General features: G+C 30.4%; 1 protein-coding gene across 25 annotated transcripts in view; it reads right to left on the bottom strand.

Moving 5' to 3' along the window:
- LOC123015162 (longitudinals lacking protein, isoforms A/B/D/L) overlaps positions 1-24,930 on the bottom strand; it is a 68,867-nt gene that overhangs the window by 8,016 nt on the left and 35,921 nt on the right. Inside the window, exons 5-6 of one of the 25 annotated variants that reach the window (XM_044414695.1) lie at positions 9,329-9,532; positions 9,053-9,280 (exon numbers count right to left, since the gene is read on the bottom strand). The exons of 9 other annotated variants lie outside the window; for them this stretch is intronic. In XM_044414695.1, coding sequence (XP_044270630.1) covers positions 9,069-9,280; positions 9,329-9,532 — 416 coding nt within the window. In that variant the 3' untranslated portion in view covers positions 9,053-9,068. 15 more of the 25 variants (XM_044414720.1, XM_044414716.1, XM_044414697.1 and 12 more) reach the window with 15 other exon arrangements.

Here is a 24,930-nt window from a genome sequence, read left to right as displayed (position 1 = left end):
GAAATAGTTTGCTTCTTTGCCGCACTCGAATTTCCGATGATTATATAAAGAGGACTTACGAGCATATAATTTATTACAGTCTGGACAAGTGAAGAATGCTAAAAAGAATTATTCTGTTAATTTATTTAGGAACGTATAGGTTGGCAACAAATTTCGAAGCAGATGCTATTTATTCATGCAAAATTTTAAGAAAATAAATATGTAGATGTAATAACTGTAAAAATAATTTATTTACAAAAAATGTTAAATGTAGGATTGGTGGCATTTCATATGTGCATTTAAGTTGTACTTTTGATGAAACCTTTTATAACACAAATGACATTGAAACCGTGGTTCTTTGCCGCATTCGTAGTTTAAATGACTGTTCAAATGATATCTGTACTTGTAACTCTTGTTGCATCTTGAACAAGTAATTCTTCGTGGTCCTAAAAATAAAACTTATTAGATAAAGACGATACGTAACACACATAAAAAAATGCATTAAAAAACAAAAAAATTAATAAAACGTTTAATGAAAAGGTAAAAAATACAATACTAATTAATCACTTTTGTATGTCTGCTTTTAATATGAGAGTCTAAGTGAGATTTTCGGCGTCCTTTATACGAACAGTAAGAGTGCGGACACTTGAACGTTGGCGGTTTACCGCATTCGAAAGTTTTATGTTTATAGAGCGACTGTCTGTATTTATAGGACTTTCCACACATTAAGCAGTCGAAGGATTTTTGTGCGGTTCGTTTTCGTTGATAAAAACCATCTGAAAAATTAAAATTTTTATTTAGAGTTTAATAATACAATTAGTAAAATAAAAATAAAGACAGCAGAAGTAGAAAAGAGAATATCAATGTTAACGGAACAAGTGTCTATTTGCAATATGTAAGTTAAGGTGGCTTTTTCTTCGTCCTATGTAAGGACAGTTGAGATAGGGACATTTAAACGAGGGTAGTTTCCCACATTCGTATTTAACATGTCTGTATCGTGAAGCGTAATGACTGTAAATTTTATGACATTTGGAACAAGGATAGTACCCTGAAAAAGAAAACTTTATTAGAACTTCGTTCACTGAAAAAACAGTATACAAGGAAAAAATAATCAAAAAGTTACTACAATTTAAAAATTTATTTCAACATAAGCTAAATATCAAATTAATAACTTTTGATATTGGCGTCCATGTTTATTCAAAATATGTACTTTTAAAGTTGACTTCCTTCGAGCCACATAACTACAAGGTACAACTGGGCATTTGAAAGAGGGTTGTTTCCCACATTCGTATTTTACATGGCGTAATCTTGTGGCAGAATGCTTGTATACTCTGTTGCAAGTGGGGCACGGGTAATGACCTAAAATTTCAAGAATTAATAAATGACTTCAATAGCATCATAAAAATTAAAAATGCCTACGTTATGACTGTATTTTATGAATTAATTTCATGTGCTTTTTCAAAGAGTATTTTCTCTTCGCTACGTAACGACAATTCTCTACTTCACACTTAAATGAAGGTGCTTTACCACATTCAAATTTAACGTGGCGGTTCCTTGAAGCAACTGTCGAGTAAGCTCTTGGGCATAAAGGGCAAGGATAACCTAAAATGGTAGTAATAAAACGATCAGTAAATAATTCAATTTTGATCAGTATAAAATGATAAATGATAGTTAATTTTTGCATAGTGAAAAATTAAAAATGATCAGTATAATATAATATTTTGCACAGCAAAAATAATAAATGCTAAGTAAAGCACGCACAGTATTTTATTGTAATTTGTTCAGTAAAAAAATCCAATATACATAATAAAAATAATAAAGGCTCAGTAACTAATCATAATTAGTAAAACAACATACAAGTTAAAGAATTTTCAGTCTTTTTTACATAACAATGTATACGCAAGAATGTAATTTATTATTGGTACTTATTTTTATATTACTGAATATTTATTATTATTAGAGGCTGGTATATGTATTAGCAAGAGCCCCTGCGCAAGAATAATTTTAGTAAGAGCTGGAAACTGCACAAATGTAATCAGTCTAATCAGCGAACGCCACTCTTTGCACTGCTGTGCTCCTGATACCACAATTTTGTTTGGGAACGCTTTGCCATATTCTGATTTTGATCGAAAACATCTTGTTTGTAAATGTGTGAATATTAATTAAATTAATTAGTTTTGCTAGACATTCATTCATTGTCTTTACTGTGCATTTATTATTTTTACTGTGCATTTATTATTTTACTATGCATTTATTATTTTTACTGATCAAAAATACTTGTCGTTTAAATAATATACTGTGCATTTAATTTGTTCTCAACCTAAAATGTGTGCTATTCAGTTTATGTAAGATAAATCAAATGATATAAGCAGAAAAATACGAATATTTATTATGAAGTTTAACAATGCCTAAAATTCATATGAGACTTTAGAGAAGATTTTCTTTTGGTCTTATAAGAACAAAGCATGCATTGAAAAGAAGGTAATTTTCCACATTCAAACTTCATGTGACGGTTCCTGGCGCTCCTTGAGCTGTAACGTTTGGGACATTGAAGACATGGAAAAGCGCCACCTAAAAGACATTGATTTATTACAAGTGAAAAAAAAACAAAGTAAAACACAAAAGCATTTTTAGAATAATTTATTACTTTTCAGAAAAAATAAAATAACAGAACTGTAAAATACATGGACACAAAGAACATGACAGTTTCGCACACATAATATACACAACGTTTTTTCTATATTTTTTTTTCGTGAACTTTGCGTATTGATATTTGAACGTGTAATTTTAGCTTCTCACATCATGAATGTAAAAAAAAGATTTTATTAAAAAACCGTTTTATGACTATTTTGCATATGAGCCCGTAGAGTACATCTCCTTTTTGCTCTGTAAGTGCAATATGGCACTTCGCAAGGAAACTGGGGATTCTTTCCACACTCGTATTTTAAATGTGTGTTCCTGGATTGTTGATGTTTGTATATTTTAGGACACTGTGGACATGGAAAACCCATTCCTAAAAATTTCACACATAAAGATTTATTATCAAAATAGAACATAAAGAACAATTAAAGCAGTAATAAAAACTGTCATAAATATAAAAATTTATTTAAAAGTTTGTAACACATTTTTGACATACAACCTGAAAAAAACATAATAAATTAATGATGTATAACTTTTATTACGATCAAAATTTAGTTTAAACTAAGAACATTATGTTTTCTAATCATATGCATCTTTAAGTGTCCTCTTCTTTTCGCAACGTAATCACAAGCGTTACATTCGAAGGTTGGCTGTTTGCCACATTCGTATCTAAGATGCCTATATAACGACGTTTGGTGGCTGTATACTCGATGGCATTTGGAGCAAGGAAAGCCTCCTAAAATTGAAATATCAGTTAGGGTGGTTTGGAACAATAAACATACAATGAAACGTAACAACTTTTATTAACACACTTTGTGTTTAACGAAAAAATTTATTCAAAAATAACAATTTGTAAATTGTTCTATATGGGTGGTAGACAGTGAACTTTTTGAGCATGTTTACGGACATGAACCTTCTGATATGCTCTGTAATTGCATAAATGACACTTAAACAAAGGTTCTTTTCCACAATCGTATCTCATGTGTCTATTCAGTGCTGTTTTGGACTTGTACCGTTTCACACAATTTTCGCACTTAAAAGCACCTGAAAAATGTTTTGTTAGTCTATGGAAAATGTTCAATTTTTGTTAACGATCAAACAAATGTTTTGAAAAATACGTTTATTAATTAAGCAAAATACAGCGATTTAACTGAATGTGTCGCTTTAAAAGATAACTTCTTTTAAGATTTTTATTACAATAAGGACACCTAAACATTTCTCCCTCATTATGTTGCTCTCTATTGTGTCTTCGAAGCTCATAAGTACGTCCGAATTGTCTTTGACAAATTTTGCAAACAGTTGCACCTAAAAAAAAAGAAGATTATATTCATATTAAACTGTCTTTGTTCTAAATTACGAACAAAAAATCTAAATAGAATAATTTTATTCAAACAATACAAATTTTATTTTTTCAAATTAACATTAGAATGACACTGCAAAATGTGTCTTTTCAGGTGATACGTCCTTTTGAATTTTTTCTGGCATAAGTCACAATTTCGTTGTTTACAACTTTCGCCGTGTTGTTCTTTGTAGTGCCTCCTCAAATCGTACATACGTCGAAATTTTGTTTTGCATTGCTCGCAACATAATTTCAAAGGATCTAAAACGAAAACAATTAGAGTAAAAATTCCTGAGAAATAACACAAACATGCTTTCAACAACTACAAAATTTCTTTTTCAGTGACGATTTTAAGTACACATACATGTATGTACACAGGTGTGTTTGTAACGTTTATCAATTTAGTACATTCAACATCTGAAAAAAAAAACAATAATTCTTAAAGAAATGTCTAGGAGAGGATTATAACAATGAGAGCTAAATTAATTTTATCTTTTTTATTAATCCAAACCCCATTAAAATAAAAATACATAAAAATATGACTACTCCACTAGGTGAACAAAAATATATTATTTTGATTTTAAGAACACTAGTCTATCGAAAATTATTTCTAAATAAAAAACAATGTTTAACTTAAATATTTCCAAAAGAATCATAACCCTTTGGTTAAAACTAAATAACAAAAAGTGAAAAACAAAATAAAATAATAATCTTAAAGACAACATTTTTATAAATGCCCTCCAAGGACGGTATATTAAATATAAAACAAATTACCACTACAAATATCCCATAGGTACAAATATAACTTTCTTTAAAAATCATTCGAAAATAATTTATTGCTTTGTGAAGGCACCTTTTGGTACGTTTTATTGCTGAAACCTGAATATTGCACTATCAATTTGAAAAAAAATTCAAATTGTTTTAGGTACAAGAATATTGCTCGATAGCTATCCAAACCTGTTGGAAAATAATTACCTAACATTCCCCCAAATTATAGAATAAAATAATCGGACCTGTGGAGCCTTATATAATTAGAAAGGTTTTGTTATTGTCAAAGTTTCGGCTAGTAAATGTGACTAGTACAGAAAAACTTGCAGGAAACTCCCAGGTCCGAGCAAACTGGAAGACAAAGACCCATAAACCCGCTCAAGTCTTCGCGTCATAAGTAAAATATATATAACGAATTGTACTATCAAAAATGAAAGTTTACTTGAACACTTATTCCGACTTAACTTCAGACTTTTGAATGATGGAATCGTTGAGCATCATCAGCTGCGGATGATGTTTGCGTATGTGTACCCCCAGGTTACCCTTTTGCTTGGCTCTGTAAGGGCACTGGGGGCACTGAAACATGGGCTCCTTGCCGCCACATTCCACTTGCTCATGCCGCCTCATCGTTGATTTCCATCGATACCTTTTGCCGCAGTGTCGACAAGCAAATAAAGACTCGTTACTGTACCCAGGTCGCACCTGCTGGCCCGATAACACTTTAAATTTGCGCATACTCGAATGGCCGTTCTCGCCATGCTTACGCATTCTTTTTACAGGGTTGCGCAGCAAATTTTGCAAATTTGGTGGCAGCAATATATTATCAAATTCGAGAAACTCTGAAATGAGAACAATGTATTAGTGCACGAAATCGAAAAAATTAAACAAAAAAGGGAAATTATGTACAAAGAAAAAGAAGCAATTATATACATATGACAAAATCAAAAAACAACAATAAATGAAGATGATTTATTAAAAAAAAAAAGAAAACAAAAACAACTCTACCGGAAATCAACCTACAATAAAACAAAATTAAACATTATTCGAACATTGTTCCAAACTTACCTTTTGCACGATAGGGAGAAAATGAGATAAAACTATTCTATTATCAATCGTAGTTTATTAAAAAATTATTTTTTGTAATGAGTAGCTAGATGTACTTTAAGATTGTATCTAGTCCTAAACTTCAAAGGACATCCAGGACATCCAAATCTTGGTTCTTTGCCACAATCAAAACGTTTGTGTTGTAAAAGATTTCCTCGATGTTTGTAACTGCGACCGCATTCGCAAGCATAAGGTCGGCCTGAAAAATATTAATTTCAAAAAACGAAAAAAACATGTTATCGAACCATTTATGTAGTAATTTTTAAACCCTGAAAAGTTAAATAAATTAATTAGATCCAAATGACAAAACATTGTTCGTAAGCAACTGGAATTATAAATTCCACTAAGTTTTTACATGACGACATAACATCAGTAACAGATAAAATAAAATACACTTTTGTGATGCAGTTTTATGCAAAAATAAAAAAATTCTCAAAATGTGAAATTTTTGTTATTCCAATGAAGGTAGTGCTGATTCAAGTTTTAAAAAATACATTTTTCGGAAAAAAAATAAGTAAAATATATACCCGTTTTTGTTCGAAAACATGAAATAAAACGTTGTTAAACTTGCCAAAAGTGATTCAAAAACAGTGTTTATTTACTTTAATTTACATTGTCTGCATTTTCGGTATGCAAAAGTTTGCACCAAAGTGAAAGATGTCTTTGCCAGCCATACTTAGATGTAAACTTTTTTTGACAAAGTTCACACTGAAACTTTTTCTCTTTTCCACAGTTCTTCATATGAAAAGTCATGTTTGATTTGTATTTATATCTTCGACCACAGGTAAGACACGTAAAAGGCGTTTCGTATGTACCTAAAAAAAATTAAGTTAATAATACGTCAAAAGTAATAATAAAGAGTAATGAATAAATGTGTTTTTTAAATATTGTAGATAATCCATGTTATTTATTTATCAAAAATTGTACATAACATAATAAAAGTAAATTAAGTCTACGGTTAAAATTACATAAATATATTAACTTGCACCAAACTTACAAAAATGTCTTTCCTCCGCTCTGCTATTAATGCTATATACAATATAATTCCTATCCAAAAACGTTATACAAAAATATAGAATATTTCGATTGCACCAAAACCACTCTTCTTAGTAGATAAAATTGTAGATTGTTCTATTGCACTGTTTACTTATTGTAAGATGAGCTGAGCACTTCGTGTTTATGTTCTTTATGTTTCGCCATGACGTGCATGACGAAATGTATTTTCTGTTTGCCTTTATAAGGACAATATGAACATTTAAATTGCGGTTCTTTTCCACACTCCCATCTTCTATGGTTATACAAGGAGCTTTTGCGCTTATACGACCGACCGCAATTATCACAAACAAACGGACCAGCATCTAACATACTGAAATCTGAAAACAGAAAACATTAATAAGAAGCCTCACAAAATCGTGCGAGATTAGATGAGAGATAAAAGGTGAGTAATATTTACAAAAGTTTTATTTACAGTCGGGTTCAATATTTACACAACTTATTTTTGGGATTGCACTAGGAATTCTTTATTGCGATGGGCATTTGACAGATAATGTCTTTGCAACACGTGATAAAATTTGCAGTGAAAATCGCAGACGGAACAGTGGTATCGAGGCATTTTTCCACAATCGTTTCTCAAATGAGTGTATACAGACGATTTGAACTTGTAGGTTTTTTTGCACCTAGGACAAAGGTACAAGCCGGCAGCGTTCATTTTTATGTTTTTATGCAAGAAACGAAGATGCGCTGAAAAAGAAAGGACTTGTAATAAAGGCTAGAGAAACAACTAGAAACGGCAATCTAGCCACTACTTTTATTATTGTCTACACATTAATTATGAACGATCAAATGTTTGCGAAGATGTGCATTGTGTTTAAACCTTTTCAAACAAAATTTGCACTGAAACTTGGGTTCTACACCACATTCGTATTTCATGTGCCGCTGAAGATGGCCTCTGTGCTTATAGTGCGAACCACAACGGCCGCAAGCATGACGTCCATTTTCCGTCATAAATGATAAAATATTTGTCGCTGAAAAATCAAATTATTAATATTTTGCTAGAAAATTCACTCACAGATGTGACAACCTTCACAGTAAGAAAAAACAGAACACGAATACAGTCCAAAAATGAAAGGAAGAACGTATGTACAAGATCTTAAAGAAATAAAGTTTATTAATAAACAACATACTCTAAAACTTAATTTCACTTTTCGGTATTTTATGAACAATCATAACATGTCTGGAGTAATTATGCTTGTGTTTGGAGGCATAGGTGCATAAAGAACAACGAAATTGTGATGTCCTTCCACATTCCCATTTTCTGTGTGTATTCAGAGAGCTTCTATGCATATACCTATTTGGACAATTGGGACACTTGAAGGGTCGAGCTAAAATAAATTTCTTTCATTAAAATTTAAGCAAATTCACAAAAATCAAAGCAAAGAAAGCAAACAAAAAGATTGACGTAAACAAAATAAACTTATTTATTTCGAAAAAGTATTTTTACATTTCTGAGTAATTTATGAACTTTAACTACAAAAACAAGACGTACGATCTCATATAATAGTTCTATTTCCTTTCTTTTAAGTAAACTTTTATTTTGGACATTGATATCTTATGCACACTGAGTAAATGCGACACAAAAGTGTACTTATATTTAGGTTTGTAGGTGCAATGGGGACACTGAAATTGCGGTGGAATTCCACATTCAAATTTCTTGTGTTTATGAAGAGATGTTTTGTGTTTATACGAATGCCAACATCTTGAGCACTTGAAGGGACGGTCTAAAATAAAAATATTGAGTTAAAATATAGGGTAGCAAGTATATTATCCCGAAGGCAGTGAAAATAATACGAGACAAATTTAGACCTTTGTAATTTCAAACACACAACCATTGAATATTGCAAAAACTTACACAAATAATGCTATTAATTACTAACATTTATTATTCTAACATTATATTTAGTCAAATGTAATTTGATTCTTTGATAATCTGTGCATACAAAACATGTGTCTAACATAGTTGTATTTTCTTTTCGAAGTATAATCACATAGAGGGCAAAAAAAAATTACTTTTCTAGATTTCTCTTCTTTACTTATATTTCGAATTGCTCGAACTGTGCAGCTTCCATCACCCTCAAAAGCAGGAAAAAAACCTAAAATAAAAAACAAAATAATATGTGTTTTAGTGCAACTCTTGTTAAGTGTTCAATTATTAAAAACAACACAACATCCAAAAGAGAGTTTATTGAGATTCAAGTTTTAACAGAACATCATCTTTTAACAATTTATGAACAAGAGTCGTATGTCTGATGTAATTGTCTTTCCGCTTAGATTTATAATTGCAGTGGGAACACTTAAATTGAGATTCCATCCCACACTCCCACTTCAGATGTTTGTTCAAAGAAGCTAGATGCTTGTAAGTATTCGAGCACTTTGGACATTTGTAAAAAACGTCTACAATAAAATATTAATAAATAAAAAAAATCATTTTTATAACTGTACCTTGATGTTCTACAACTAGCTGTTTATTTAGTTTGAGCTCTCTTTGCCTTGTCCTAAATAACGTTCGTTCCGAGCAACGACGAGAACAGAAACGATTCATCCTTATTTTTCTAATAATCGTCTTCCTTCCATCTTTTGAACATGTTTCAACTTTAACATTTTTACGTTCTGGTTGATCATTCCCAAACCATAAAGGATCAACAACTAAAAATCAAAGAATATAATGTCAGAATAGATCTACACCATGAACACTTTTACGATGTTTCAACAATCTTGTTTCATGAAAGTGTACCTCCGTTTAAAACGATTCTCACCTGTTCATACTCTCAATAAATGAAAAATAAGTACGCAAAACGAAAAAATATTTTTATTGCTCCATTTTTAATAGAACGTCCTCCTTGCTATAATTATGTCTAATTACAACATGTCGTACAAAGTTGTGTTTGTGTTTGGACGCATAACTACATAGAAAACACTGAAACCGGGAAGCCACTCCACATTCCCATTTAAGATGTTTGTTAAGGGAACCTTTATGTCTGTAGGAGTTGGAACATTTCGAACATTTGTAGTAATTTTCTACAAAGAAAAATCAGTGTCAGTGTGAGATACATTTTTATTTTAAATGAAATAAAAAAAATCAAAACATAACATGGACACTATTAAAGCATTCAACACATATAAAAGGTTTAGATGGGCATGTAACACAAACAGTTCGAACTCTTATTGGCTGTTTCAAACCGTCTATACCCTCTTTCTTGAACCTTTCATGACAGGAAACACAAGTTCTCCTTATTACTCTGTTTCTAGAATCTCTTTCCCCATTTACTTGCAAAAAATGTTGTCTGACCTGGAACTTTTCATATGTTTGACATCCAATCCAAAGGGGATCACCGTAAACTACAAACAAAACAATACAATGTACTATATGATTTTAATATTTGTTAAATATTTAAAGCGGCCTCAAATAAAAAACTATAAACAATAACAAACTAAATATTCTTTTTATTCCATTGCATAATAAAATACAACTTCAAGTAAACATAAGTTGTTTCTTTGACATTTTGTGTATGGTAGCCATATGACGAATAAAATTGTTTTTCTGCTTGGTATTATAAACACAAAAAACACATTGGAACTGCGATTGTATTCCACACTCCCATTTTAAATGTTTACTTAACGAACTCTTATGTTTATAAGAATTGGAACATTTTGGGCACTTGTAAAGAAGATCTAAAACAAAAAGTTTGTTAGTGTTAGTTAAAAAACAAATAAAAGAAAACCGCAACCAAGTATAAAAAATAAATAAAACAACCAAAACATAATTTAAATTTATTTAATAAATTCACCATGTTTAACTTGCAAGTGTGTAATTAAACTAATTTTTTGTTTGCCCTTGTAAGGACATTTGTTACATTTGAACTGAGATTCTACCCCACACTCCCATTTTAAGTGTTTGTATAAAGAACTCTTGTGCTTGTACTGACGACCACATTTCGAGCAAATCACTCGATTGCCACCTGCAAGAAAAATATCTTAAAAGCGTGCAAATAATATGAACAGGAAATACACAAAAATGCATCCATTCCACACAAAATATTGAATTCGTTTTATTTTTCACTAATGCTCATTTTTTTCACTCCACCACCTGAAAAGTAAACATTTTTGTTTTCAAAGAAAAGAGGTTGAAAAAATAAAACACTATCTTTAAATTTTTATTGAAAAATTAGTGTGTTGTCAAATATCTCGAAATGTCTTTTATGTACATGCATTTTAAGATTATATTTCCGTTTGCACTTAAAGTCACAGATGCTGCACACATAAACTTTGTCTTTGCCACAATCAAAAGCTTGATGTACATTTAGAGTATTTTGGTTCTTGTAGCACTTTTTGCACCTGTTGCACTGCCACACCAGATCTAAAAACAAAAAAGTTAGAACCTAGTATTACCACTGCAAGTACTAATCTAATCGATGTGTTAAATGTAAAAAGAAAAATAAGCAACACATTAAATAAAAATTTATTAAAAATATTCAAAGAGTAGAATAGTAAGATGTCTTGAATCCGTCTAAACAGTCTTGATGTCGTCTGCACACATGTAGCAAAAGATTATATTTTTGTTTCACTTGCTTGTCACAGTACGGACAAGCGAAGAGTTTGTCTTTGCCGCATTCGTATTTGACGTGGCGCATTTTCGACGATTTGCGCAAATACACCTTGTCGCACTTTTCGCAAGGATATTGCTCTGTTAAAAAAATTCCTGAAAATAAAAGTGTACGTATAAAAAAAATCAACCAAAAGTAAAAATATGCAAGTGTTAGTCTACCATCTAAAGGAAAGAAATGTTAGTGTAAATATTTTATTCAAATAAAGACCTAAAATTTACAAGAATGCACTGCGTGCATATGTTTCTTCAAAATTCCTTTTATTTTACTTTAGTAGGGACACTGAGTGAAACAAAATGATCCCTCTTTTTGACAGATATATTTAACATGTTTGCGCAAAAAAGTTTTGTCTTTGTACGAGCGGTTGCGACACAAAAATCCTGAAAAGTAAAAAACTAAATATCAATTGAAAAATACAATTTTGGCCATCATATCAGGATTCACACATACGTTAACAAAGTCGAGTTTAAATAATAACTACACACAAAAATATACCTCTTTATTTACAAAATTTTAATGAACATTTTATTTATTATATGACAAATAATTATAATTTAAAATGTACACTATTGATATGCTTCTTCATATTCCATTTAATTTTACATTTATATGAACATAATGGACAACAAAACGATGGCTCTTTTTGGCATTCGTACTTGACATGCTTTCGAAGCGACTCTTTATGCCTGTATGTTCGAAAACAAGTCAGACATCCAAACGATCCTAAAAATATAAACGCATTGGTTTTCTCAGACAAAAATTTATTAACAATTAAAATGAAACACCAATTCTACTCAAATATTTTATTGTACTTTACAAGTAAATGAAACTAGTACTGGCCCCTTTGATATTTTAAATGCATCCGATGAAAGTGGATCTTTAAAGTCCATTTTCTTTTAGCTTTATAAGAACATTGAGGGCAACTAAAAGTTGGTTCTTTTTGACACTCATACTTCATATGTTTGTGTAAAGATTCTCTATGTCTGTACGTCCTTCCACAAGTTTCACATGCGAATTTCCCTAAAAAAAATTCAATGAATTCTGTGCCTTTAAAAATTCAAAAAAATATAAATCAAACAACACAATTTTGGTTATTTTTTTATTGACTTAAGTGTCTAACAGAAAATTATCTTCGACCTCGATTCCTTCGTAACTTAAAATGTACTCCATTAATATGTATTTTGAGATTTCCTTTCCTTTTGGCCATGTAAGGACAATAAGGACATTTAAAAGTCGGTTCTTTTTGACACTCAAATTTGATATGCTTTTGACGCGACTCTCGATGTCTGTAATGCCTGCCACAAGTCTCACAAATAAATTTTCCTAGAAGAAAAGTTAACTTTAGAAGGATATAACAAAAAATTTAGAAACAGAAAACTATGTTTAATATAGCTTTATTTTGTCAAAATGCATGCGTCTACAGTGAACTGTTAAATGGCCTTTTCTTTTAGCTTTATAGGAGCAAAATGGACAAAAAAATGAAGGTTCTTTCTGACACTCATATTTCAGATGCTTTTGAAGAGAGACCTTATGTCGATATCTTCTACCACATGTCACACAAACAAATTTTCCTAAAAAAAAAAAATATTTGAAATTAATTGCATTAAAACGGGAACACGCACTACGCATATCAAAATTTTATTCAATACTCACTAAATTAATAAACACAGCAAGCAAAAGCATTCGCAAAAATAATAGACGCCAATCTTTTATTTAATAAATGGAACAAGTTTCTTTTTATTTTTTAAATGCACATTATTCACATGAATCTTTAAATTTCCCTTAGTTTTCGATTTGTACGAACAGAATTCGCAGAGAAAAGTCGGTTCTTTTTGACATTCATATTTCTGATGTTTCTTAAGTGACCTTACATGCCGATATTTCCGACCACAAGTTCCACAATCGAAAATTGCTGAAAAATATTCGAGTGTTATTAACAATACTCCTAAAAGTAAGCCTAGGTGTAAGTAAATTCTAATTAAAAAGCTTAGGTTTCATTAAAAATATATTTTATTTAACAGATGCAATATTAGGTTTTTTTTCCTCACTTCAATGGCTTCATATGAATCTTAGTAATGTGTGATTTCAAATTCCCTTTAGTTTTAGATTTATAACAGCAATATGTACAGGCAAAAGAAGGTTCTTTGTCACATTCATATCTAATATGAGAACGAAGTGTTTTTTTATGCTTGTAACGTCTTCCACAAGTAGCACAAACAAATGATCCTAAAAATATTATGCATTAATAATGATTAGATAATTCTATTAAAAAAATATTTTCTTTCTGGACCTCTTGGTGCTGTGAATAAAATAACTCAAACTATTTGCCCAAACACCAAACGTTTATTTAACGTGTTTCGATCACATAGTGGTCATTCTCAGATGAGAAAAATATCCACTTTCTACTCGGAACACGTAGGGGTTAAATAAACGTTTGGTGTTTGGGTAAATAGTGTGTTATTTCTATTCTATTAAAAGAATAAATTTGCCAACGAGGAAGAAATAAAAGCTATTATAAAAATTTATTTATTAGAGACCAAGTTGATGGAACACAATTATGAACGCGTAGATAATGTGCCTTCAAATTTTCTTTCAGCTTCGCCCTATATGGGCACACTTGACAACAAAAACTTGGTTCCTTTTGGCACTCGAATTTTATGTGTTTCTGAAGAGACACCTTGTGCTTGTAAGCTTTTCCACAAGTCTCACAAGAAAATTTTCCTAAAATAAACAACATTTTTAAACTTTCAAACAGTTATCGAAAGCAATACCAAACACCCATTAAAACACAAATATGTAATTGAAAAAAATTTATTTCATCTCGAGTTAGTACTTTATTCTTAAATGAATACGGTTAATATGCGCTTTAAGATTTTCTTTTCTCTTAGCTTTGTAAGGGCACTGCGGACAACAGAAAGTGGCCTCTTTTTGACACTCGTATTTGATATGTTTGTGAAGTGATTCCTTATGACTGTATGAACGTAAACAAGTTTGACAGATGAATCTAACACCTGAAAGATGATCAAATGAGACAATCAAAATAAAGAATAAGTTAAGCACATTTCTTAAAAACAAATTATTGTACTTCATTATTATTTAGCAATCACTTTTGTCTTGTTCTTCGTAATTTTAAATGGACACCATTGATGTGTTGCTTAACGTTAAATTTTCGCTTTGATTGAAAAGAACAGTAAGGACATTTAAAATAGGTGGGATTTTCTTTTCCCTGATGCCTCCTAAGCCCAGAAAGTTTCTTGTACGTCTTGCCGCACTTTCCACATACGTATTTTTCTGAAATAGTCAAAAAAAATATGTACAAATTAAAAAAAAATAAAAAATAAAACATGTAATTAAATGAAGAAAAACAAAATTTTACTCATTTGCTTTTATTTTCAATGTTTACATAATTTACTTCTTTCAGCATTCGTACAAGTATTTTTTAGCCTGAAAAAAACATAAATAAACAGCGTCCCCAAAGCATGGCATTTATCAATTTTGTGATTTATAACATTTTATTAAAATATAGTCTTTTTAACTCTCTTCACTTTCAGGTGTACACCGTTAATGTGAATTTGCAAATTTCCTTTAGTTTTGGCCTTGTATGAACAGTAGGTGCAAGCAAAACTGGGTTCTTTTTGACACTCATATTTTACATGTTTCCACAATGAGGGATTATGCCTATATTTTTTCCCGCAAGTTCCGCATTCGTATTTTCCTAAAAAAAAACAGTTTATTTTGTACTCAATGTTATAGAGTGCTTTAATCAATTAATTTCAGTAGAAGTCTTTTATCGTCTTGTGAAATAAAGTAATTTTTATCTACTGTTCATATTTGATCACCTAATTTCAGTGGATAAAGTAGTCTTTTATCGTCTAGTGAAATAAAGTAATTTTTATCTACTGTTTATATTCAAAAAATTCTGGTATGTGAGTACAAAATAAAACGAAATATTATACACGACGATAAAGATTGTTTATCTATTCGAGAAAAAAGTCCACTCGTGACTTCGTCACTCGTAAACTTAACCTTTTCACACAAAAATAAACAATTTCTTTATCGTCTTGTATAATAAATAACTAATATTTTGTTGTCAAGAGTAAAAATGATATTTTATGTGGCGAAGCTGAACGTTTATTCAGTTAGTTGATTCACCTTAGCCACATAAACTCACTTTTACTCTAAATAACATACACTATTTCATCCGCAAACGTATCCAGATCAAGAGTAAATAAAGAGCAACTATAATTACCAAGTAAATAAAGAAAATAATCAGAACGCTTTGCAATAAAAACATAACAAACATCACGCCTCAGTATCGCAAGTGTTCTAGTGGATGACTAGTAACAAAATGTTTAATACTGATGATCTAAAATCCATGTCACCAGAAATTGCTGAAGCAGCGAAAGAGACAAGAGACAACATTGGTAATGTCATGATAAAAGTTAAAACGCATAAGCAAAAAAAATATTTTATATATTTTTTTATTCCATGCCTGAAAGGTTGTCATTTAGTCATAAAAGAGTCATTTTTGTGACGTTTGCGGTGTAATATTTAAAGATCAATTCTCAAAAAAAGAAAAACAAATTACAGAATTATTTATTTTCTGGAATAAAAACATTAACAAATTTCAAATTTTTGACAGATCTTTTCCTCTTTATTTTCAGATGTACTCCATTAAAGTGAATTTTTAGATTGCCTTTAGTTTTAGCCTTGTATGGACAATGCGTGCAGCTAAACGTTGGCTCTTTTTAGCAATAGAATTTGATGTGATGGTTCAGATTTGTTTTGTACATGTATGATTTTCCACACGTTTGACACGTGTAAGAGTAACCTGAAAGAAAAAAAATACTTTAAAATTATAAATTGTCCAAAAGGATATTTTCAAGGGTGTAAAAACTAAACTCGGTTCCTGATATTGCATTTTATTCAAAATGTCCAGATTGATTGTTTATGAAAAGTATATACATGTATTTTTAAATTCCACTTGCTTTTGTACCTCCTTGGACAGTATTTACATTTGAAAGCTGGCTCTTTTTGGCAATAAAATTTTCGATGATGATTCAAACCACTCAACCTCTTGTAAGACTTTCCGCAAGTATTGCACAAAAACTGACCTAAAAAAGAAAAAAAATTAATAAAAAATTACATAAAGTTAAAAACGTACAATAAATATTTTATTTTAATCTTTTCATATGAACGTGATAAACGTGAACTTTCAAATTCCATTTACTTTTAGACTTGTGAGGACAAAACTGACAAGAAAAAGCTGGCTCATTTTGACAATAGTATTTTTTATGGTAGTTAAATGCACTTTTCCGTTTGTATGACTTCCCACACAGAGCACAAAAGAGTTTACCTAAAAATTTAAGACTAAGAAAAAAGAAATAATAGGTACCTACTATAGTAATGAATAATTTTACAGCTATTTCTTATAATAAAATTAAAAAAATCAAATTATTGGTTTTTATTTATTTCTTGGCAATTTTAAATGTACAGCATCGTAATGTATTTTGAGGTTCCAGTTGGTTTGAGCTTTATAAGAACAATTGGTGCAATGATATGCTCGATCACTTTGACAATAGTACTTCTGGTGTTTCCAAAAAGATTTTTTATTTCGATAATTTTTGGAACAATACTGACAACGCCACTGACCTAAAACAAGTATTGTTAGTAACTTTAATCTAGAGATATTTATTTTATATTACTTGCATGGAAATCACTTTCTTAAAAATTAAATTAATTAATATTTTTCGGTTATCTGTTGTAATAGATAAGTTGAGTTCTTTGAAATTCGTATTACAAATTATTAACTTAAAGCTACATAATATATTATTCTTTAAAATACATACAAAATCNAATCAAAATATTAAACACATCCCGATACAAAACTATACTAAGTACTTTTATTACCTAAGACTAAATCATTTTACATAAATAATAAACTATCAAATCCACTTTAGTTAAAATTTTAAATTTAGTAAATACATCTATACCGTAATGTAATCTTTATGTTTCCTTTGAGTATGTAACTTAATGTAATTTTTCTGTTTACATTTGTATGGACAAAAAAAACACTGAAAAGCTGCTTCTTTCTGACATTCAAACTTCTTATGTCGACATAAAGAAGCGAAATGTTTGTACCCTTTAGAACAAACATCGCACCGAAAACGTGACCCTAAAACACAAAATGAATAAATCAACAAATACTGTTATTAAAAGCTGAAAATCTTTAAAGTACTCAAGAAAAATAAATAAAATTAATTATTACTTTATCTAGAAATTTTCGTTTTCAATCCATTCGTTAGAATTGACGACGTAATAAAATAAATCAGAACATACGTTGCACTATGACAAAAAAATTAAAAGCTACTAAACAAATAAAAAAAATAAAAAAAGTGGAAGCAAACATTGCTTCAGTGTAGCAGTCACATCTTCTGTAAACTGAGCTGATTTTTTTAAAACCCAACAAATTCGTAAACGCAGGTAAAAACAAGAAATATGTCATTCTAATATTAATCCAGAAAAGCATTCATTTACAGATATTTTTATTGAAAACTAAATAACATCAAATTTATTTTTTAGTAAGCATAACAAACTCGTAAGACTGATGCTTTTGTTGACTAAGAAACTGATGTTTGCTCATCATGTGACCCACAACTGTAGATTTTTGTTTAGCTCTATAAGGACAAATGGGACACTTAAATGCAGGTTCTTTCTGACATTCATATTTTTGGTGTCTCCACAATGATCTTTTCGCTTTGTACACCCTTCCACAAGTTGCACAAGCAAATGAGTTACCATCGAAGTTACCTAAAAGTAAAGCAAGTTAGGTGTGAGAAAAAAATCAATATACAAGTTTGCACATTAGTTTATAGTAACATTTGAGCGTGGATGTTTAGCCGCGATGTGTGCCACGAGATTGACTTTTTGTTTGGCTTTGTATAGACAATGATCACATTTAAATGAAGGTTCTTTCTGGCATTCAAAACGAAGGTGTCTTCGAAGCGAACTAGAAAGCCTGTATAAACGACCGCACTTTGGACAACCATAGGAAGAATCTACAATCGAAAAAAAGAATTCAAAAGGATTAAACTGAAAAAATTTCAACAAAAAATTAAAATCCAAGTGAAAAATCAAAACCCTCGCTCTAAAGCAAATTATTATTTTCTTTTTATTTTCTCTATTTGTATTACAAATTTATTAGCTTTATGTTTGTTGCGGATATGCCGTTTCAGATTGCCTTTCAGGTGAGTCTTAAAATTACAATCCTCCATATTGCACCAAAATTGGGGGTCTTTTCCACACTCGAATTTTTTGTGTTGACTCAAACCGCACCTCCACATGTAGCTTTTACCACAATTTTCACACCGATACGATTTACCTGCAACAGCCAAAATCAAACAATCAAATCTTCGTTAGCTTTACGCTATCTATCTAAATAAAGAAAAGCATCTCAATTAAGCAAATGCTTCATTGAAAATAATTTATTTTCTATCTGAATGTTTCGAACTCAAATGCGTAACAAGATTACTCTTTTGTTTGGCTTTATAAGGACAATAAGAACACAAGAACGTCGGCTCCTTCTGACATTCATAACGCAAATGGCGCTGCAAAGAACGCCGTCTTCGATACACTCTGCCGCATTTTCCGCAAACGTGAACGAATGAACCTAGAACAAACCAAAAAAGTCAAATCAAAACTTAGCTTTAAGAGAAATTTATTAAACAAAAATTTTATCACAAATCATAGCTCGATGTTTTTGTTTAATATGTGTAAGCAACGTATTCTTATATTTGGCTTTATGAGAACAGTAAGGACAACAAAAAGCAGGATCCTTGTGACATTCGTAGCGAAGATGTCTAAGAAGAGACTTCTTATTTTTGTAAGAACGAATGAAGCACTGGTCACATTTGAAATCACCTACAAAAAAAACCTGTATTAAATTGAAGAAGTAAATTGCCTACCTAATGCGAAACAAAAAATAATAATACTCAAGATTATCATTGTTTGATTTATTAAGAAAAAAACAGTTTCACCTAAAAAAATGTTTGTTTTTAATGTGAACTTAATTCAGAACAAAAATATTCTAACAAGAGCATAAAAGAAAAAAAAAAGTGTACATGTAAATAAAAAATTAAAATAACCCATTTGCGGCTTAGTAAAAATATGAGATTTTTGTACTATTTAATGAAACTTTTTACATGCATATAATTTTTGATACATATATTGTGCATATTTTCGTATTTAGGCCACAATTGAATTTTCGTTTAGTATTAGCACACCCATTAAACTGGCTCTTCGTTTGATATTGATAGTCTTTATGCAAAATACCCACTCAAAGCAAGTACACAATTAGGTTTGCACAAACAAAAAATCTAGAACCTAGAACTCAAAACCAAGCTGTATTCTGCATAAAAATCAACCACATTCGCAACACATTTTACTGATGAATAACTTTAAAATGCCGTTTCATGTTGGACTTGACCTTCGATCGGTAAGAACAATTAGCATCCGGACATTCAAATTGTGGTGGTTTTGCACATTCGTACTTCTGATGTTGCCTCAAACTGCCGAGGTATTTGTACATTCGTTTACATCTTTTGCAACGATAGCGGTGTCCTGAAATATCACATCCATCAAATATAAATCCAGTCATAAGTGCAAATTTTATATACAAGTATTTAGAATTTTTATGCTGACTCATGGCATGTATCTTAACGTTACCCTTCTTTTTGGATCTGTATGGACAATTAGGTTCTGGACAACGAAAACGTGGTTCTTGGTCGCATTCGTAGCGGATGTGTTGAGCTAAACCAGACTTATATTTATACATGCGATTGCATTTGCCACACGTATACCGAACATCTGAAAAATAAACGATGTTATGGTGACAGCAAATAAACTCACACATATTAGTGCATTTCTATTATAGGCTACAGTTGAAGCTTCAAAAGCAAGTAATATGTTTTAAGTTACACAATACCTACTTCATGTAGTTTTTTAAATATTTCTATTCTTTTGTAATTTACATCTGACCAAAACTAAAACTTCTGTAAGTGATTCAATACATTTGTAACAAATGCGCAATTCACTTTCACGTCAATACTTTTACACCAGTAATAATTTCAATTTACATACCTCTTAACTTTTAGCATACTGTTGAATCTTTAGCATCAATAATTAAACACAACCCAAATACATATAAATATATTTAAGTATTTCCTATCTAGTTGATCTCACAATTATTATTTTTTGTTAAAATAGTCCCAACAATACTGACATTTCCAATAATTGCGCTTGTTCTGAAATTGTCTTCGAATGACGGTAATTTTTCCCATTCAACTAATAGGCGACAAAACGTACAAATATGAACATAAACCAAACAGCAAAGTAAAAAAGAGGTGCACATATAAAGTGGTTTATATTTTTGAGCTAAGCATTAACAACCACCACAAAAATCACAATTATTTTATTAACTATAAAGTCATTTACAAACAAAATTTTATTTATTATTATTTTTTGTAATATTTACATGTTTTCTTAAATAATGCGACCTTAAATTATCTTTCCTGTGACTATTATAATTACAATTTTCTTCAGGACAAGCAAACTGTGGTTCTTTCCCACATTCGTATTTTAAGTGTTGTCCCAATCCTGATTTATATTTGTACCGCTTTTGACATAAATGACACCCAAAAGACTTTCCTAAAACAAAAAGTTTATTTCAGAGAAGTAACACAAATAAATACATACACATAATAATTATTCCAATTGAAATTTTACCTCCTGATAAATAAGATTAGATTTAAAACAGAAAATAAAAAACCAATAAAACTTCTTACACTGTTGAGACTGTAAATTTTGTTCAACTACGTTTTTACGGTCTACAACCTCTTGTTTATTTCGGATCACTATTTCCCTGTTTAATTTTAACATACATAAGTAAAAATCTGAACACAATGAATAAATGTGGATGCAGAAATTTAAAGAAATATTTTTTAACATTGAAGTATAGAAGTTAGAGAAGAAGAAGTTAAACACTTCTTTTGGCTATAAGAGTCTGTTCTAGTAAGAACTACAACCAACATAGGATTATTAAGCCTCGGCTTAGTCTTCTGAATATTTGTACAGTATTGTATTTGGATAGTAACTTACATAAAAATAACTCAAAACATTTTTCTGAAAATAAAATCTTATCTCAGACAATGAATATAAAATGAATAAAAATAGATAAATAATAATGTGTACAATACTTACAGAATTGTCAAAATTATCGAATACCATGCTTCAATGCAACATGAGCTTTTATAAATCGTTTGGCTTTAGCTCTGTAAGTGCAACCTGATATGGGACAGGTAAAAGATGGATCTTTACCACACCCATACTTCTTATGCTCCCATAAGCCCCTTTTCCAACGGTAACTTTTATCACACTTATCACAAGCATATCTCTTTTCTGCTAAAACAAATGTAAGAGTAAAAAAACAAAAATTTAAAACAATTAAAATCTATTACGCTACATAAGACATGCAACACAGTTTCCTCAAAGAAATTTATTTTGTAAGTTTGGTACAAGCAAATATACATTAACTTAACCTATCTGAATACAAGTTAGAAATAATATTCGTATTCTTTATGTCTTTTAATCATATGTTGCTTTACATTTCCTTTTACTTTAGCTTTGTACATACAACCTTCTATAGGACAAAAAAATTGAGGTTCTTTTCCACACTCGTATTTCTGGTGTTGTCTAAGTCCTCTTTTCCATCTATAAGATCGATTGCAATTAATACAGACGTGTTCGTTGACTCCGTATGAAATGCTTTCGCCTAAAATACTTTATATTACAATCAGATTCTTAAAAAATATAAACACTAGCAAGATGTTTCAGATTTATGCTTTCTACTGCTTAAGTGTTGCTTCATGTTTACTTTAACTTTAGCTTTGTAAGTGCAACCTTCAAAAGGACACACAAATTGTGGTTCTTTACCACACTCATACTTCTGATGTTGTTTCAAATTTTTCTTCCACTTGTACGCACGATGGCACTTGTCACAAGTAAAGTACGTTCCTGAAAGACACCAAAATGAGTAAATTAAGAGAGAAACAGTAATATCGTTTTATTAGGTTAGATAACTACAGTAACATTATAAATTATTAAGACTATCTGAGTGTTTGTTCAATATATGCATATGAAGATATCTTTTAATTTTAGCTTTGTAAGAGCAACCAGCAAAATAACACAAAAATTTTGCCTCTTTGCCGCATTCTAACTTCTGATGAGACTGCAAGTTCCTGTAGTACTTGTAGGAACGATGGCAGTTGTCGCAATAGAATTGATTGGTAAGTCCAGTTTTATCCCGAGTTTTATATGAATATGGTCTTCCACCTAAAACTGCAAATAATCAGCGAGGAACTCGACAGAAAACGTTGAAATGCAACATCCAATAACACAAAGATAAAAATAGACAAAAATCATTATATTAACATCTTTATTTAAACAATTAGACAAAATCGTAACAAAATTATAGTTCAATCTGTCTTAGAAATTTCTATATTATCCAAACTAAGTTCTTGAACTTGTCTTTGGTTATGTTTATTGTTCATATGCTTTATCAAATTCCCTTTAAGTTTGGCTCTAAAAGTGCACCCTTTATACTGACATGCAAATTGTGGCTCTTTACCACATTCACACCGCAGATGAGCCTTTAAATTCCTCAGGTACTTGTAGGCTCTAGGGCAGTTTGGACAACAGAAAGGCTTATTCACAGCACCTAAAAAAGTACTTTTCTTAAGTTTTTAAGAGTAGAAAATTGTTTAATTATAAAATAAATAAAATAATTAATGCTTCATTATCGTTTATTATACAAAAAATCTTAACAACTTATCCGATTAAATCAATTCCATGTTTGTTAAAAATATGCTGTTTGAGATTGCCCTTTTTCTTAGATTTAAAAGAACATCCTTCGTAAGAACACACAAATTGTGGTTCTTTACCACATTCGTATTTTTGATGAGATTTCAAATTGTGAAGATATTTGTACCAGCGGTTACAGCCACCACAGCAAAATTGCTTTCGATCCATTTCATCACTTAGTTGCATGCGTAACCTTCTGTTACGGTAAATTTTGTCTGAAAATTTATTACGTCAATAAAAGTACACCAACGATTTTATTAATGGGTTAGTAGAACTAAGAACAAACATAACTAATTGTAAATATAAGAGCTACAAGATTATAAAACATACAAAATTATTTTAAAGTATGTATCAAAATTCTTTAGTGTTGCGACAAGTACCTAAAAAAAAACAAAAATAAAACAAAAACCTAATTAAAAAATATCTTCTATTTGGTAATACAATTATAATTTGTAAAATATTATTGCAATTCTTTCAGGTTTTCAACATTAAATTTATGCTTATGTAACAAATGACTCTTTAAATTACTTTTATAATTACAAGAATGGGTGCACAAATGACACTGAAATTTCGGTAGTACTCTTGAACATTGATACTTAATATGTCTTTTAAAAGTCACTTTATACATGTAACTCTTATTACATTTCATACATGTGTACTGTTCTCTGTTACCACCTCCAGAGTTCGGCAGACCTAAAAAAGAATCACAATGTGTAATACGAACAGATATAAATAAGAAACAAATAAAAAATTGGTTTTGTAAAGTAAACTTTATTGTAACGAGATACAAACTATACTATTATCCTAAACTATCTGGAAACTAAACTATCTAGATACAACTGAAGATTAGGAGATTGTTATGTTAAGTTCTTTGAGATGAAGAGTCCTAATGTGTGCATTAAGGTTGTCCTTCCTTTTTGATTTGTAGTTACATCCATCAACAATACATTCAAATTTTGGCGCCTTGCCGCATTCGTATTTTTTGTGTCTATTTAATGAATGTGAATATTTGTATTGCTTGCCACAATCATAGCAGAAATAGGCATTAATAACTAGAATCAAAAAAAAATTATTACCAGCGGTCAAACTTTGAAACGGAAACATGCTATTAAAAAAACTAAGTCCGTTGGTTTTATATTTAAAAAAAGCACTTCCTTATAGGCATTTATTATTCAAGAAACTACATATTATTATGCTACACATTCTTAAACTCTAATTGAACTTATCTACAACAGTCGGTCTCGGAATGTGAGGAAACAACTTGCAACGTTTCATATGAACCTTAAGGTTAGATTTTTGGTGAAAAGGCTTGCAACAATAGTCACAGAAAAAAGATGGAGCTTTTCCACATTCGTATTTCATATGTCTTCGCATATTTGGAGCGTATTTGTATTGCTTTCCACAAGAAGGACAATAAAATGCAGGTATTCCTAAAAAGATGTGAGTGATTACCACCGTAGTAGTTGATTTAAAATGCATGCTCTTTTAGTACGAAAAATTTAAACGAATAAAACAATAAGCAAT

Source organism: Tribolium madens, unplaced genomic scaffold, assembly GCF_015345945.1.
Source record: "Tribolium madens isolate multiple individuals breed KSU strain unplaced genomic scaffold, Tmad_KSU_1.1 Scaffold_97;HRSCAF=244;Tcas5.2_LG3a, whole genome shotgun sequence".
Classification (NCBI taxonomy): Eukaryota; Metazoa; Arthropoda; class Insecta; order Coleoptera; family Tenebrionidae; genus Tribolium; species Tribolium madens.
The sequence above is the reverse complement of the archived record's forward strand: the minus strand, read 5'-3'. Positions and strand labels throughout refer to the sequence as shown.